Raw genomic sequence first — 18,134 nt, 5'->3', positions numbered from 1 at the left:
GATTCCAGTCAGGGGCACATGCCCAGGTTGCAGGCTTGATCCCCAGTAGGGGGCATGCAGGAGGCAGCCAATCAATGATTCTCTCTCATCATTGATGTTTCTATCTCTCTCTCCCTCTCCCTTCCTCTCTGAAATCAATAAAAAATATATATATATTTTAAAAATGCTTATTTAGCCCTAGCTGATTTGGCTCAGTGGATAGAGGCATTGGCCCGTGGACTAAAGGGTCCCAGGTTCGATTCCGGTCAATAGCAGGAACCTTGGTTGCAGGCTCGATACCCAGCCCTGGTTGGGTGCACGTGTGGGAAGCTACCAATCGATGTGTCTCTCTCACATCAATGTTTCTCTCTGTCTCCCCCCTCCCTTCCACTCTCTCTACAAATAAATGGCAAAATATCTTTGGTGAGGATTAACAACAACAACAACAAAAAAATGCTTATTTATCACCTAGCCTTTGTTTTTCTTCATCTAAGAGCACTGGTTTCTTCTGCTCCTTGTCCAGTTTGTTAATCTAAGTTTCTACAGATTCAAGTATAGAAAAGAAAGTATAACACTTACCACATTAATAGGGGGTCTTTTGAAGTAAAATGGTAGTTTCTCTGTTACAGTTATGCAGACTAAATCCACATCTAGATGTGTACAAGCAACCTGTCAAGAAGAAAAAGCAGGTAAGCTCTTTTCTGTGGCTCCTTGGAGGTGGGCAGCTGCTTCAGGGTGAAGGTGAACACCTCTTTCCCAGCCACTGGCTGCCAGGGACTCACTGAAATGGACGAGGAATGCAAACGTCTACCTTTTGTGAGAAGCGCATGGCCACAGAAGTTTTTGCTGATGCTCTGGGTGAAAAATGAAAGAAGGGGTATGTGGTTTGAATCAGTGGTGAGAGCAACAAACAAGGTTTCCTCATGAAGCAGGGAGTCTTGACCCATTGCCGTATCCACCTGCTACTGAGTAAGGCATTCCTGTTATACACCAAGGAGGACTGGAGAGAGAAAGCACAAATCTGTTCGGGGTTGCATTGTGGATGCCAATCTCAGTGTTCTCAACTAGGTCACTGTAAAAAAAGATATTGCTGGTCTCACTGATACTGTGCCTTGTCATCTGGGGACCATAAGAAGAGCAGAATCCACAAACTACAAAATTTCTCAAAAGATGATGATGTCTGCATAAATGTGTGAGAAAGCCCCTACATAAAGAAGGTAAGAAACCTTGGACCAAAGCACCCGAGATTCAGCGTATTGCTACACAAGCATCAGTGTATTGCTCTGAAGAAACAATGTACTAAAAAATAAATAAATAAATAAAAATAATAATAATAATAAGGAAGAGGCTGCAAAATATGCTAAACTTTTAGCTAAGAGAACGAAGGAGACCAAAGAGAAAGGCAAAAGAAAAATTGGCACGTTAAGAATAGGAATGAGGTCAATGCTGATATAAAGAAATATAAATAGACATTGCTCACTCTAAAGGTGTTATGATGGCTCTGCGTTGAAATACAAAGGCAATGGTCAGCCATTCCTGCAAGTTTGGCTTGAACGGTTTAACTGTAATCTGGCTGAAGCAGTGTGATATGTCCACAGACCTTAAACAGACAGGGCCTACAGACCCTTTGACTCATGGTCTGCTACATAAGGATGGGCTGCTAAGAGAGGTTCCATTTGTGGAAGTATAGATTGTTCTAGAAAAGGAAAACTAACTGAAATAAAAAAAAAAAAAGGCCAAATGCTCCACTTTTCCCGTAAATCATTTATTTTTGTGCTAGGAATTGTTTCAGGCCTGTGGTTCCTACTTGTCTATTGAACGGCTGAAAAAACACGAACATGACACTACCAGTGGTATTTTGTTCAAATACTAATGAAAACAATCTTCATAAATGGTCAACACAGAGCTGTTACAAGTCAAATGATACTGAATGCATTTTTCAGATTTAATTTCCCTTTCCTTTCTTCTAATTTTTGCTATCATTTGTTGATCAATACTCCAAAAGAGATTTGAAAGTGCTTACAAAAGCTGCATGCAAGATGAAATAAACAGATAAGAAAATCAGGACGGAAGGAAAATAAATTTGAGGAAAGGTTACTAGTTTAAGAGTACAAGCCAAAAGACACTGCTAGAAGATGAATATCTGGCTCTGATTTTCCATTATTTGATTTACAGTGATAAAAAGAACTGGCTGTTTTGAACTGTATTAAACATAAGACACACTCACAGTTTTGGTATATACAGAATCCATGAACAAATTCACACTGCCAGGTGGCTATGCTAACAAACCAATATCAGGGGCAGAGACCAAGGGAAAGGACGGAGTAAGGAAGAGGAGTAAAGAGGGGGTCACTTCTACCCCCACCCAGACTCCCTGGCTTTAAGACAGTCCTAGTAACTCAGTAAGCCTGGGAAATAGTGCTGTTTTGGCAAAAACACTTGGCTCATTAAGAATCTGCCCCATCCCAACTGCTACAGCTGCCCAACTCATAAAAGAGTCATTGAAAATTTAATAAGAATGAATGAAGAAAAGCTCTGAATAGTAGATAATACAAGTTCAGCTGCTCACCATTTTTTAGTAGTAACAATGGCAAAGATAAAAATGTTCAGGAATACACTGCTAACACAAGAATGAATAAACAGGTACTCACAGGATCCTTACTTCAGTACAGAGTCTTAAAAAGTACTTTAGCAATAGGTATCAAAATTTTACTAGTAAGTGCATACACCATCAACTTCACCTACAGGAATGTATCCTATAGGCTCTAGAAATATATTCTATAGCAATGTACTCTACAAATGCTCAGGGATATTGATAGTCACTGCAAACACCAATCACAAAAGACTAGATGCAATTAATCATGTATCAATTTCATTTCAATAAATTATATATAGTCCCTTTTTACAATGGAATACGCTGACTCCTAAAAAGGAAGAGGTATATCTCTAATTGTCATCAGGGACCATCTCCAAGATATACTGTTAGGTGAAAAAAAAAGCATGGTGTTATATAAGAAGAAAGGAAGGAGGGAAGAGAGAGGAATGAAGGAAGGATTAGGTAAATAATATTTCTGAGAAGACATAGAACTGTTAGCAGTGCTTGCCTCAGGAGAAAAGGGAGAGGAAATTTTAGGTGGGAGAAAAGTGTACTTTCCAATGCTTATCTATTTGTACTGTTTGAAGTTATTATCATGAACAGAAATTATTTTTCACTAAAAAAAAGCTGATTCATTTATGTTTAAGTCTGCTGAATATTCTTCCCCTGACCAAAGCTAAATTAGCCTACTTATTATTTATGTATTGGTCATTTTCTCCTTTTTAAAAAAAAATATATGTTATTGATTTTTTATAGAGAGGAAGGGAGAGGGATAGAGAGTTAGAAACATCGATGAGAGAGAAACATTGATCAGCTGCCTCCTGCACACTCCCCACTGGAGATGTGCCCGCAACCAAGGTACATGCCCTTGACCGGAATCGAACCCAGGACCCTTGAGTCCACAGGCCGATGCTCTATCCACTGAGCCAAACCGGTTAGGGCTCCTTCTTCTATATAACTGGCTAATTAAAAACTATCCCGTGTTGGTTTAAGTACATGCATTTTAATAAACTTTCAGTAAAAGGCCAGTTCTACTTGGTTCCCTTTGACACCTCAAACTTAAAATGTCTCAAATTGAATTCTTTTGCTATTTAGCATTCTATTAATCCAAGATGTACTACCCTGACATCCATAAAAGGGAGTTGGGGAGAACTATGAATCCCTATCCTTCTGTTCTCCTTGTTTTATAAAATAAAAAATGTTTGCATATATATGTGCATTTTCAAGAATATTCTTTCCTTAAGTCCTCATAGGAGACCTTGGCCAAAGAAAAAGAACTGATATGAATTCATATACAACCTGCCAAAACCACTATAATAAGATTTTTAAACATAAATATTATTTGTACATGATTTAATCTTCTTTAATGATTTAGAAAGTACTTTAATGTGAACAATGCTTTTATTTTATGGTTATCTAAATGTATCAAGTGAACATTTGGATTAATAGAAAGCTAAGTAGCAAAAGAATTCAGTTTGAGACATTTTAAGTTTGAGGTGCCTCCTGCATGCCCCACACTGGTGCACTTTTCTAAAGAATGGATTTGAGTCTCCCATATGAGCGTCAACCTATGAACCAGGAGGTCACAGTTGGATTCCCAGTCAGGGCACATGTCTGGGTTGCGGCTTGATCCCCACTAGGGGGCGTGCAGGAGGCAGCCAATCAATGATTCTCATCATTGATGTTTCTATTCATTTCCCTTTCTCCTCTAAATCAATAAAAATATATATATTTAAAAAAAGATTACCAGGTCCCACTCCCAGTGATAAATTCAGAAGTAGGGCCAAAGCATCCTCATTTTAACAAATATCCCCAGCAATTTTGAAGCTGGGGGAGCCATAAGGACTGTCCTGAAAAATAACCCGTTTCAAGAGCCAGAGGTACTGGTAGCATACTCTACAACAGTAGTTTTTAAAGGGAAGTAGGCATGGATTTTGGAAGCAGGAAGCAAATAGAACTTTTATTTCCATCTATTTTTTAATTCACTCTCTTAAAACTTGTTTTGTGTGTATGTTACCTTTTACAGCACACTGTTATAATGAAGTATGCAAATAATTTATAAGAAAATAAACATATGCCCTAACCGGTTTGGCTCAGTGGATAGAGCGTTGGCCTGTGGACTGAAGGGTCCCGGGTTCGATTCGGGTCAAGGGCATGTGCCTGGGTTGCGGGCACATCCCCAGTGGGGGATGTGCGGAAGGCAGCTGATCGATGTTTCTCTCTCGTCGATGTTTCTGGCTCTCTATCTCTCTCCCTTCCTCTCTGTAAAAAATCAATAAAATATATTTAAAAAGAAAAAGAAAAGAAACATACATATATTGGGGATGCAGCCTCAATGCTTATTAGAATTGATAGGGTGCACAATCTAAATAGTTTGTAGACAACTAGACTAAATAACCTGAATTCACCTCAACCTAAATCTTTAAATGGGAATAAGGAACTCAGAAGCTCCTGAAGTTCTCTGAAACTCTCTGCTACATTCCCTCCCCCATCCCAAGAAGCCCTGGGAATTCCCAATGCTATTAAGGTGGTTAGATTTTATACTACTAATTGTTAACATATGTGTGTTATGATTATCTTAGAGACCTTAGTTTTAGATTATATCTACACCTTTTAAATTAATCAACTTCCAAACCAAACAAATGGAATCAATTATAGGATACAACCTCTTAAACAACAACTGCTTGCATTTGTCCTGATTCCAGACCATGAAAGACTTTAAAAAGCTTTTAAAAATTGATTGTCTATAAAAAACAAGGAGAGCCCCAACTTGAATTGTCTTAGAGAATGGGTAAGATTTGGACACATCAGAGGAAGTTGTTCCAATTTTAAAAACGGTTTTTATGTAACGTTTTTAGTATATCTGTATAATCAAATTCAAACAAATACTGCGTAAATTATTTGTAGCTTTCTTCCCTCTTCTAGAATACTTGTTTCACTCACCATCATCAAACATATATTACGCTTTTAAATTCACTTTTTGAATAGTCTGAGAAAAATAAGTAATATGATAAACAACTAAGATAAAATTGCTGTACAGAATTATAATGTATTCTAAAACCTAAAGCCCTAGCTCTACTACATACTACCTGAGATTTAGAGCAAATCACTTAGTCCGAGCCTCAGTTTTCTCTCCTATAAAATGGGGAGAGTAACAAATATGTGTCCCAATTATCCCTCAGGAGTGTTGTATTAAAGGTAAAAAAAATATGTAAAAGTCTTTTGAAGGTAATATAAATGTATGTCTTCCAGCCATACTGTCATGTTTTAAGGGTTCTGTTTCTCTAATCACCAGTAAATGGCTATGGAAATGTAAGTTATATGCTTACATTTCTAAATCAATTTTGAAAAAAAAGTAGTACAAATTGGGTATATTACCAGCTTTTAGTGTACAACACAACTGAATTGTTATTTAATAACAAAACTAAGTTACTATTTAACAAATTTGGGAACTGCCCACAGTCCTTATACCTACCATGGTTCCATCAATTAATCAGAATCTCCTGTGGAACTTGAAACAAACAGATACCAAACTCAATCCCAAACCTACTGGATCAGAATCTACAGTGGTGGGGGCTGAGCACCCTGATTTTAAAAAGTTCCACAGGGGTCTCTGATGAATATGTACCACTCCCCTTTACTGACCTCTTTTTCTGAAACAAAATTGAAAACTATTATAATTGAACATTTTAAGAAAGGAGTCATCAAAAACAAAGTTATTTATAGATAAGTTGTGCTGTTCCTCTACAATAATATACACATTTAAGAATTGATTAAAAAAAAAGAATTGATAGTAAGCCTGGAAAACTAAATTTACCACAGGTAAGTCTTCTTTGTCAACAGCTCCATCTACTGGATAAACTTAGGCAAAATCTTCCTATAATTTTAGAACAGACTTTGCTTAGAAATGAACTATGCTGTAAAATTAAAACATCGAAACCAGTACTTTTTTTCCCCCCTGCAATATACCTTTGGTGGATATACGTTTTGCAGATGGATACTTTTTGGAACCTAAAGACAACATTCAGAACTTTTTAAAAGTATCTATAGCTCATTTTACAATGTAAAACATATTACTGAAAAACTATATTACAGGTGATTTTTTTTTTCCTTTTCTGTAATCATTTAAAATGTCCAGTATGTTCTGTCTTAAATTGATAAAAATGACCATACCTTGTTATATAACTTTCCCTCCTGAAAACAATCACAGATATAGCAATTTTAAAAGTACAAAAGGAATTACATTCACAAAGGCTCTCAGATCAGGAGGAGGACAGGATCAGCAGGTGGCTGACTGTGGAGAATTTCTAGAAGACCGATGCCTGACGTGATCCTGCTGGCATATGGGCCACACCTCTCAGCATGCAAAGGAGAAAGATCAGACAAGTGGGAGTTTTCACGCCACAGTAGAACCTTATGCCTTTTTTCCCTAACAGGCAGCAGCAACGAGTAAGAAGGGCAGAAATTGAAGTGATTTTTAGAACTACAAAGAGTGAGACTAACATTTACTAATAGAAGTTTCTAATGAGTGAATGAAGCAGAGATAAAGAAACAGAAGAAAACTTGATGGGCTGTTCAAATCTGAGCCCATCAAATGTCTAGCAGGATGAACAAAACAAAACAAAACAAAACGAAACAAAACAAAACACATGCCACCTAAATATATCCTGTGAAATTCCAGAACCGTAAATGAAAAATTCAAAGTTTCCAGATAGGGCAAAACAGATCATCTACAAAGGCATAATAATGAAGACTTCTTTTAAAAAATAATAAACACTATTTTCTTTTACTTAATCTGTTACTTACATGAAAAAGTTTTTCTGTCTTTGGGAAAACTGCAACAATATCATACAGCCGGACCCTCGAAGAAGTTGCTCTCTAGTAATAAAAAGAATGTTGTCATACAGTAACAAAAACAATACCCATGGGATTCTGCCTGTGGGTTGGCTGCACACCTAACATGCCGCTGACAGTTTTGCTTTGCTTTGTATGTTGGCAGAGAAGACTTTCTAAGCACGTGAGAATTTAGATACCAACATCCATTCCACCAACCTTCTACCTTCCTTCCTACACTGTTACACTTGTATCAAACATTGTGTTTGCAATACAAAAATCAAATTAGATAGCCTCTGCTTTCATAAACTAGTGGAGTTTGTCAGACACTGACTAGAGCCTGTTGTGTGAAGGACACTAGGGGTACAGAATCATTTAAGGCATATGTCTGCCCTTCAGGGAATTCACAATTTTGTTGGGAGATAATACACTTGACTCAGTGTGAGGCATTTAGGTTCACAATGAGAATACTGTTAAATAAAAATTAAACTGCTAGATGGGCAGGAAAATACCTGAGAAACCAAGGACAGAATGAGACAAGTATATCAGTTAAAAACAGCTTATCCTAGCTTATCTTCCTCCCGTTAAAAGCTGAAATTCCTCAGGACTGTCCTAGACCTTCTCTTCCCACCTCACACTTGGACCAGGGAGTCTCATCCACTCCCATGAATTAAATTATTCTCTACAGGGTGACCACTTCCAAGTCATAATCTATTATTAAGATCACTCTTCTAAGGGCCATGCCTTTCTAACTGCCATCTGATAGGCTCCATTGGAACTTTTACAATAACCCACCATGTCCCTAACGCCATGCCCTCAAACCTGCTTTTCTTTGTATGTCCTGTCTCAGCAAAAGGTACCACCAGCTACTTAACTGGCTGCTCAGGCCACACTAAGGCGTCATCATGCTAAATCCAATTAACCACCAAATCCCATCAATCCGCCCACCTGGATGCTTCTCAAATCCCCTTAACCCCCTCTGATCCATTCTTCTATAATGCAAACCTCCCTTGGCTAAGATCTGCTCATCCAGACCAACCTCCCTAACCTCATCTCAGGTTAGCCAGCTTAGTAGGCTCAATCCTAGTGGTGGTGTTCCAGTTCCCAGAACACACCATGTTTTCCTTGGCTTCAGGGCCTTTGCATAATCCCTCCTGTCTCTGAGAACACTCTCTCCCCCACTCAACATCTATGTAACACTTACTGATTTTTCTGGCCCCAGTTTGAACATCAACTTCCTCAAACTGTCCTCCAGAGCATTCTTTATTTACTACCGCCACCTTTTTAGCTATTTCTTACAGATTTAAAAGGATTGTGTCTGTATTATTCACAGCAATATCCCTAGCACCACCGTATGTCTGGTTCATGTGAGCTCAATGACTAACAATTGCCCAAGGACTCATAGATTGTGGTAGTCCTGTACATGTGCCATGAGTAGAAGAGATTGTTATATTATGTGAATTCTGAGGATGGGGACAGCATGCAGGTGTCATGCACAGGGGAGGGGGTGTAAGAACGGGTGAAGTTGAAAAGCAACACTTTCAACATAAATCAATCAACTTACAAGTCCAAAATGAGAGAAGTAATTAACTTACCAAAACATTGCAGTGAGATGGATCCGAAACAATAATTGTCAGTCTAGTTAAAATTTTTATTGGTCTTGATTTTCCCTATAATCAAAAACATACCATCAGAAAAGCAGAGAATACAAATGACTGATTTTCCTCTTTACCAGTGGAGGCATTCATTAAAAAGACACCAGCAATAGGGCAGTAAAACCCAGCCTTCATGCTCAAGGAATTTATATTACAGCTAGAGAAAAAAGATGTATGTTAAGCTACATAATGAGATAACTTAAAGGTTGTAGGACTTCAGGAAAGAAGATCACCGAGAAGTATGGAATTGATAGTAAGGGAGAGTTTCACAGAAGAGCTGGTCCTGATGGAAAGGTAAGGCTGGTAAGCAGAGGAAGGGGCATCGCAGGGTAGAGAACCATACCTATCACTGGGCGTGTCTGCATCGAAAGAATAGGTTTTATGCTTCTTAAACAACAGAACACCTACCTGTACAATTGGCAAAGTTGTAAAGAGTTCTGAAACAGCGACTGGTTTTTCAATTTCCTACAACAAATAATAAACAGTTACCCTAGATTATACATGTTAATGGGACAAAGCATAATGGAAAACTTACTAGGGGTTTGCAGGAAAGATAATTTAAGAAAAGAAGTAAAAAAGCTAATTTCTGGTATTCAGAAACACTAAATTAGCTTTTTTCTTAAAAAAAATTAAAGAAAGTGGAGGCGCAGAGAAGCAACTGTAAACATCAATGGACGGGAAGGATGAAAAGTAGTTTTTAGACTAAAATAATCTGTAAGCTACAGTTGCTGGCCTAAAGAAAAATATACACATTTACCAGTATGTTTATGTTAAAGAGTTAAAAAATCAAATATTGTGATTATAGTCAGTCAATAACAATGCACTTTTTTTAAAAAAGACTATTGAGTGACTTAACATCAAATCAACTTTAAGACTCCTCAGAGCATGTCTATTATGTCACAAAAAAATTATCATTTGCACAAATATGCATCAACTCAACTATTATAAAATAAGAATAGTGCACAGAGAATGCATTTTTTAAAATTGCAAGAAAATATACTTATCTGTAGGCTCCATATTACCAATATAAATATAAATAATTATAAAAACTGGTTATTATTAACTTCAGAAATTTTATTTTACCTGTTTCTTTTCCTTAAATTCAACAACGTGATTGATGGCAACAACTGAATAGCCAACTGAAAAGAAAAATGGAACATTATTCTTAAATATAACCACCTTTACCCATAGTCCCATCCCTCTTCTAGATGTCAAGACTAGGAGGAAGTTTGCAGAGTGGTATGGGTATGGGCTCTGGTGTCAGACTGCCTGCTTTCAGATCTAAGCATTACCACTTACTACAAGTTTCAGATTCTTCGTCGGTCAAAATGGTGATAATAAAAGAACTTAACATACACGTCATGAGGATTAAATAAGATAATACACGCAGAGTGTTTTAGAATTGTGCCTGGCACTTAGTTAAGGCTTTATTTGACCTATGTGACATATTATTAGCATGAAACTAAACACCCTTAACTTTGTGTGTCTCCTCTCCATCTATCATTCTCTTTCATATTCCTTTTTTCATTTCATCCCACTAACTTTATACTTTTTCAGCCCCACCTTTACTCCCACTCATTTTATTTGCTTTTTAGCCTTATTACTTCCTTTTGAGGCCCTTTTCCTGAGGGGAAATGGACTAATGATGCCCTCACACCACTGTCCACTTCTCTTTTGGAGCTCTCCACCATCAAGACTGGGAACTCTTTGAGGCCAGGGCCTTGCACTATCAGCCTCAACACAGAGCACTGTTCTGGGCATTTAACTACCAAAAATATGTCTAAATCATATTTTCAGGTTATTTTAACACCAACGGGGGTTGGGGGGGGTAATGACAGGATATGAAAATATAATGCATATTAATGCCAAAATAGTGGGCCCCCTTTCATCAATTTGTCCAACTTCCTTCTTTCCTTCCTCACGCAAACATTGAGTATCCATTACATGACAGGCCGTTTGCTAAGTGTTGAGAATACAGAAAAACCAGAAGATAAAAGAAACTTCCAGTACTTTGTGCTTCACTTTTCATTCAATCAAATCAACCAAGCCCCATCAACACACCCCAGCACCATTCTTCTTTACCATACTCCAAAGTCTGCTCTACGTTTTCTTGTTATGCCCACTCGGGAAACCTTTTGGCCACTAAACAATATCCCTACTGTCCTTCAGAAATGTCAACTAGATTCAATTTCTCCACAAACTTTTCCTAGACGACCCATCTGGCATCTTAGGATTACTTTCCCAATATCTCTGGTGTAACTTCTATTTATATAACTTATTTCTGAAGATTATTGGTTTCTTACATCACATCATAAACTAAGAACCAGGGATCTGTCTTCTTTATTCTTTGAAAATTGCCACTCACCAAATAGCATTCCTTTATCTTTAACTAAAATTGGGGTGACTTTCTGTCATGTTTCATTTAATTTTAATTATACACATTGGGTAACAATGTATAGACACTTTACCATATCTCCTTCAAGGATATTTGAAATTGAGGCAATTTTCTAAACAAGTCGTCGTTTTCTGTATTTTTAAAAAGGTGTACGGCTTATTAACTTATTCCATAAGCAATAAGTGAGTAATCACTATCTGCCAGGGCTGCTGAGTGACTGTGCTGAGCACAAGAAATAAAAGAATGAATAGAAAGACATGGCCGCTCTCTATGTATCATGATTCAGTTACTAAGGAAAAAGCATCTGGAAAAGGTTAATTGAAGAAGTAATACAAACTACACCCAGAAAATTTGATTTTAAAGAAACCACCACCAAATAGTAGCGTTAAACGGCCCAGATCATCACGTCCATCGGCTTCCTTTTACTGGAGAGGAAAGGATTCTCAGAGAGACAATGCTAATTACTGGCTGCAATGGAAAGACAAAAGGACAAGAAGAAACGGTGTAACCCACTTTGCCAAAGGCTGGCTTTATCCAGCACTACCCTCTGAAAAGTATCATGACCAGCTCTCACAGGGCTGAGAACTGAGGAATCCTGCAGAAACCTCTTCATTTGTAAACCCTTCTTTCCCCACATCTAAGGAAGAAAATAGCAGTCATGATTAGTTTCAAAAATTAAAACAGGTTCTTCTCTCTCAGGGCTTTCGCTTCCTTGGATTCAAATATGAATCCAGCGTTCTGGCCATGCTGCTACCCCCTACCCCCAATATATCCTCTCCTACCTACCCTTTCTACAAATATTATTCCAACCCTCGCAGCCCCCTGTTCCCCCCCGCTTCTCCGAGCCCATGCACTGCTCACGCGTTTGCTCCGACCCAGTCGTGAAAGGCAGACAAGGGGTGTGACATTAAGAGCACTGGTGTCGATTACACTTGGAAGCCCGGGCTTCTACATTCCATCAGCTGTGGGGCCCTATGCAAATCCTCCACCTTCTCATGGCCTCAGTTTTCTCAATTTGCATTAAAGGAGGAACTAGACTGGATAACAGCTCCCCGCGCCTTCGAATTTCCCGCGTTAGGGATCCAAACAACACGGCGGTGGGCATCGGCTTCTAGGGACATCCCAGAGACCCGGAGGCCCGGCCTTGCCGAGTCCTTCCAGAACATGGCCCGACTGTCTGGGGGCCGGCGAGGCTGGGCAGGCACTGCGGCCCGCGAAGCCAAGGCGACTCACGGTGAGCGGCGTTCTCCACGAGCCCGCGCAGCGCCTTCAGGTCCGAGCCCGCTCGCAGGTCCAAATCTGCAAACACCGCCATGCTGGAGTCACATGACGGCCCCGCGTGATCTGCGCAGGCACTGGGCCCGCCCCCAAGGCATGCTGGGATTTGTAGTTTACTCAAGCATCTGGACCCTCCCTTCAGTTGATTGTAAGTTCCCAGGCATTTGCTTCGCTTTCAAGTACCAGCAAAAATTAGTGTGTCGAAACCAACCACCTCACTTCACTCCTTTGTGTTATTCTGAATGAGAAAGTTTGCTTTCCCCCCAGAGGTGTTCACAACTCCTACCATTCCTCCTATTACATGGTAGAAAGTAATTCTTACGAAATAATTGCGAGCATTTATTGAGCGCCTGCAATAAACCAGAAACTCTTAATAAGAGCTGGAAATGCTTTAAAAAAAAAAAAAGACATAAGTAACCCTTTTTTTTCCTACCTGTAAAGTCCATACTATTGTCTAAAATAGGCTCAACAGGAAGAGGGGGAATCTAACCTGAAAACTTCGAAAAAGATTGCCTGAGAAAAGCAAACGGTCTTTTTTTTTTTTTTTTTTTTTTAAATATATCTTTGTTTATTTCAGAGAGGAAGGGAGAGGGAAAGAGAGATAGAAACATCAATGATGAGAGAGAATCATTGATTGGCTGCCTCCTGCACATCCCTCACTGGGGATAAAGCCCGCAACCCAGGCACGTGCCCTTGACTGAAATCGAACCTGGTACCCTTCAGTCCACAGGCTGACGCTCTATCCACTGAGCCAAACCAGCTAGGGCGGGTTTGTTTTTTTGTTTTTGTTTTTCCCAAACAGAGCTGGCTGTGACATAGCGCAGGGCTTTCTATCACACTTAACATTTCCAACCACAAGATGGCAGGGCTGGGCCTAGGTGAAGAGGAAGAGAAATTGGAAAACAGTCATTGAGTATTTTACAGAGGGCCAACCAATTTGCTACGTACTTACCTACGTATTTTATTACTTAATTTTCAAAGCAAGTGAGCTAAGTACTTTTTTTGTATGTTTTTTTCTTCTTCAACAAATGCATTTTATATCTTCATATTAAGTGAAAAAAAATTGCTCAGGCAACTAAAACTTTTCACTGAAAGAAATTTACAAGGAATACATATTGAAGGCAAGAGAAAGAACAGGTCCTAAACAGAAGCTAGCATTTTCAAACATAATAACTATAAATTTTATTGCTCAGTCAGTACCTTGAGAATATAGCTAAAAACTTGTAGGATAAATTACTATTTAAAATTAGTATATTTAAAAAACTAAATTATCTCTAGAATTTTCTATTGCAGCTGATAAGCAAGTAAATATATAAAAGCTATTTGTATTGTTGAGAATTTTGACTTGACTAAATTTTTTGGAAATGCTGCTTAAAATGGTACATCATTAGGAAGTGACTTATTTTTGTGTATGGAGAAGAATTTTGAGAATTTTAAAGTTGACTTATTAGAATTGATAACCATGACTAACACTGACTTCTACTGGGATCAATATTAACTTCAGACTTATACAACATAAACACGATGTGACAAGACTTTAGGCAATTTATTGTACTATTAACTAGAAATGACTTTGAGCTCAAAACCTAAAAACTACATAAATAATAGTCATGGTAATTAAACATGCCACACACACAGTTCATATTCCAAGTAGGTGTAGTGGATGCTGAGGGAATTTTGAACTGCTGAAAGATAATCATTTTCTAAGCTTTCCATGGAAGTTCTCTCTGTGAAATTTGTATTGAGGAATAGATTGCCCTCTAGGGGGTGCGCATGTACCACTTATATTCCTTTTCCCATAAACCGTTTCCCATAAAATGGGTAGTACAAAACACTGAGTTATAAAATAAACACATGTTCTTGGATCTATCTCTTTTCTGTTCATCTTTTAAAAAACATATATTTAAAGATTATATTTATTTTGTAAAGGGAATGAAAATTTTCTAAATGGAAGAAACCAAAGAAAAAAGGTACAGTTTTATAGTTAGGGATAATGCAAAGAAAAGCAGCATAATTAAAAGGCACATTTATCTAAATTAAAATAAAACTCACAATTCACTTTAAGCTGAGTAATTATTTTAAAAATCATGAATGACTCTTGCTTATAGGCCATTATTCTACACTACTTCCCTCCTCCCCCAACAAATGTTAACTAAACACCTAGTATGTGGCAGGAATAAGAAAACATCCTTCCTTTGGGAAGTTTATAGTCTAATAGAGAAGACAGTCATGTAACTGTAAAGCATAATGCAACACTAAGTGCAATAATAAAGATGTGAAAAATATGCTTTAAGAGTCGAGAAACGATTATATTAACTATGGTGAGAGGAATTGTCACAGAGGAGGAGATAATTCCTGTTTGTTGGACTCTTTTATCCGAAGTAGGCCTCCCCAGTATTTCTGTTGACAGATTTCAGTCCTAAGATGTGTGTTCTGTTTCTCTGCTACTGCTCTATAGCCCGACTGGCAGCCACAGGGTCGTGTTCGGATGTTTATACACAAGAATCTTAGCACTAGTTTTCCTAGTCTTTTCTCATCCAATTCTGGGATCTTTTCTCACCCAGACAATTAGTTTAGTTGAGTGAGGCAATGGGGTGTAAAAAAGTGAGCATCTAAACATTTTTGAGAAGTGAAAAATAGTCCTGTAGGAAGTCAGCTGCATTGTCATTGGAAATTACTGGAACCCAAGTCAGCATGACATTAGTATGCTTAACTGACTAGTGAGTTATTGATTCCTATGGCACAGAAAGCTTTATTTTACCTGTGTTTTTTAAGTAAATCTAGATTGTGAGAGTATGCTGGTTTATAGGAAAAGAAATTCTCTTATGTCCCATAGATGGGGATGTGTGGTTCTCTATACACATGATTAAGCACATGCATTTGGATGGGCTAGATGAGTACTTGGGAAAAAGAAGAGTTTATAAAAAGCAGTTCTTGTTGTAGGATTTGCTCTTCTGGACTCCCCCAGAGCAGTTTTGAGAGGGTGATTGCCTGTTGGGAGATTACATCACAAAACTGTAATTCTCAGGTGCCCTCATTGACAATTTAATGAGAATGTGGTTATAAGCAATGCAAGTCTAGACAAGGTTTGGTACTTTTTGAAGCATCAGCTATTTTTTAAATGAAACAAAAGAGATAAAATCTAAAGACATGGTTTGATTTAGATGCCAATACTTCTCTATTTCCAGTATAAGTGCCCAAGAGTGGGCATGTGGGTGGGGGATGGTGGTGGTGAAAGAAGCAACACCTTCATGTGGATTTTAAAACACCAGGAAGCCAAGGGCAAAACAAATAACAAATTTAGATGAATGCTTAGGTATTTTATGAGTACTTTTTGTGAAGCTGTATTTTTAGCTTTTTTTCAGAGAAAATTATGGGGAAGCATACACAAGATTTTAGCATTTTTATGAAGATAGGATTATTTGTTAGTCAAAGTTAGGGGGAAACCGAAAGAATTCCAGATTGTTCTGTCAGGATTTTGGAATAATACAATGATAGATGAAACTTAAACTCAGCACAAGCAAGGTAATGCTGCAGAAGCTGAGATTTTCAATAACTATGTTTATACATTGTGGCAGCTTATAAATTAAATCCTAGAACTCTTCGGAAATACACCCAGCCATCACCAGGGATAATATAATAGAGGTGATTGCTCTATAAAAAGGGGAGTTTGAACCTGATGCTATATGGAAATGGAAAAGGAAATAAATTTGAAAGCAGAATTTTTCTGAATATTTGGTGAGTTGTATGTCCTGCAATCGGAAAACAAAAGCAAAACAACATCAGAAGTTGCTATGAAATATAAGTGGGTTGGGAAAATGCTGGTAAGAGTATAGGTGCAAATTTTATAGAATGTAGATTAAAATAAATCTATTGTTTTTCAAGTTCTTCGTATAATTAATTAATGTGGAACATTATTTACTTATTTTAAAAAATATATTTTTATTGATTTCAGAGAGGAAGGGAAAGGGAGAGAGAGAGAGATAGAAACATGAATGATGAGAGAGAATCATTGATTGGCTGCCTCCTGCACGCCCCACACTGGGGATAGAGCCCAAAATTCTAGCATGTGCCTTGACCCAGAATTGAACCATGACCTCCTGGTGCATAGGTCAATGCTCAACCACTGAGCCACGCTGGCCTGGCTAGAATATTATTTAAAAGAGACAAGCTGACCTGATTACTCCAGGGAAAAAAATGAGAAAAGTCAAAAGTATTTTGTAAAATTTATTACCGTGGGAATTTTAAGAGGCCTTGAGACAATTCCAAACCTCAAAAACAAAAAAACAGAGACATTTCAATGCAGTCATGAACGATCATGGAGAACTCATTAAATTCCTGCTGGTCTCTATCTCCCTCTCTGTATTGAATAGTCAACACATGGTTTCTTAAATGGTTTTTGACTACAAACTAGTTTTCTTTTGTCTGAAATTATGCTTAATATGAACTAAGGTTGAAGAAATTTCCTCATCCATTTTCTTAAGTATTCAATAGCATTGCTTTGTGGCTTACATATTATCTTCTACTCTTCCTCTGACTCAATGTATTGATCTCCTTATCCCAGGCAGAGGAGAGCCCCTGACATTTTCATAATATTGAGAGAGCTGTGAACATTGGTTCACCTTTTAAGGATTTTTCCTACTTAAATTTTTTTTAAATGTATTACCATTTGATGGCAATAGCAAATGTGTTTCCTTCTCTGGATGAATAGGGCTAATACCTGCCTTGAAGAATGAGAGTATTATTCACCATTCAGATCAATACATTTGTTCTTTTTTCTTTTCATTTATAATCTGCTAGAGCCTAACTAGAAAAGAAAGATTTAATTATTTTTAGAGTCTTAAACTAAAGAAATCACTGCTGGCTTCCAATACAACCTTTAAACAAAATGAAGTGAGTCTCAGAAATAATAAAAATCAGCCACTCTGACAGGGTTTGAATACCAAGGGGATTTTCGGCAATGGGCATTAGATCAACATACACCTCCAGGATTCTTCAGCAGAACATTGTAACAGGTCATTTCTTCGTTTATGTGCAAGGTTTCCAGGATGCCCTGGGAAAATTAACCCTCCTTTCAACCAATTAGGCTTTGAAGTCTGAAACGGAAAGCAGCAGGGTCTATTTTCACGACTAAAAGGCCTATTTCTAGACACCCGGAGGGGTAGTCAGAAAGGGTTTAAGGCCCTCCCCCCGCCCCCCAACTCCTTGGTGCTAGGACCTGAAGGCATCTTTCCCTCGCCCCTTTTCTTCTTTTTCTGAGGTTCCACCACTACCCCATTCGGGTCTCTCTCCTTTTCCATCATTGCTTTCTCCCATAAGTGGTCAAAATAGGAAACGGAAGTATCTATTTGTTGCTTGGTGTAATGCTTGAAAATGCTTTTTTAATTAAGGGGGCGGC

General features: G+C 38.0%; 2 protein-coding genes across 2 annotated transcripts in view; one reads left to right on the top strand and one right to left on the bottom strand.

Annotated features, from left to right (window-relative positions):
- Positions 1-12,792, bottom strand: part of RPP30 (ribonuclease P/MRP 30kDa subunit) — a 25,109-nt gene extending 12,317 nt beyond the window's left edge. The window contains exons 1-6 of the mRNA XM_005875951.2: positions 12,692-12,792; positions 10,147-10,202; positions 9,472-9,528; positions 9,004-9,078; positions 7,382-7,453; positions 559-648 (exon numbers count right to left, since the gene is read on the bottom strand). Of these exons, the coding sequence (XP_005876013.1) occupies positions 559-648; positions 7,382-7,453; positions 9,004-9,078; positions 9,472-9,528; positions 10,147-10,202; positions 12,692-12,773 (432 nt within the window). The 5' untranslated portion in view covers positions 12,774-12,792. The remainder of the gene's footprint in view (positions 1-558; positions 649-7,381; positions 7,454-9,003; positions 9,079-9,471; positions 9,529-10,146; positions 10,203-12,691) is intronic.
- A 4,904-nt stretch (positions 12,793-17,696) lies between these two features.
- Positions 17,697-18,134, top strand: part of HTR7 (5-hydroxytryptamine (serotonin) receptor 7, adenylate cyclase-coupled) — an 80,492-nt gene continuing 80,054 nt past the window's right edge. Inside the window, exon 1 of the mRNA XM_005875961.2 lies at positions 17,697-17,744. Within this exon, the coding sequence (XP_005876023.1) occupies positions 17,697-17,744 (48 nt within the window). The remainder of the gene's footprint in view (positions 17,745-18,134) is intronic.

Source organism: Myotis brandtii, unplaced genomic scaffold (genome assembly GCF_000412655.1).
Source record: "Myotis brandtii unplaced genomic scaffold, ASM41265v1 scaffold475, whole genome shotgun sequence".
NCBI lineage: Eukaryota > Metazoa > Chordata > Mammalia > Chiroptera > Vespertilionidae > Myotis > Myotis brandtii.
Note: the sequence above shows the minus strand (reverse complement) of the source record. Positions and strands in the feature narration are given on the sequence as shown.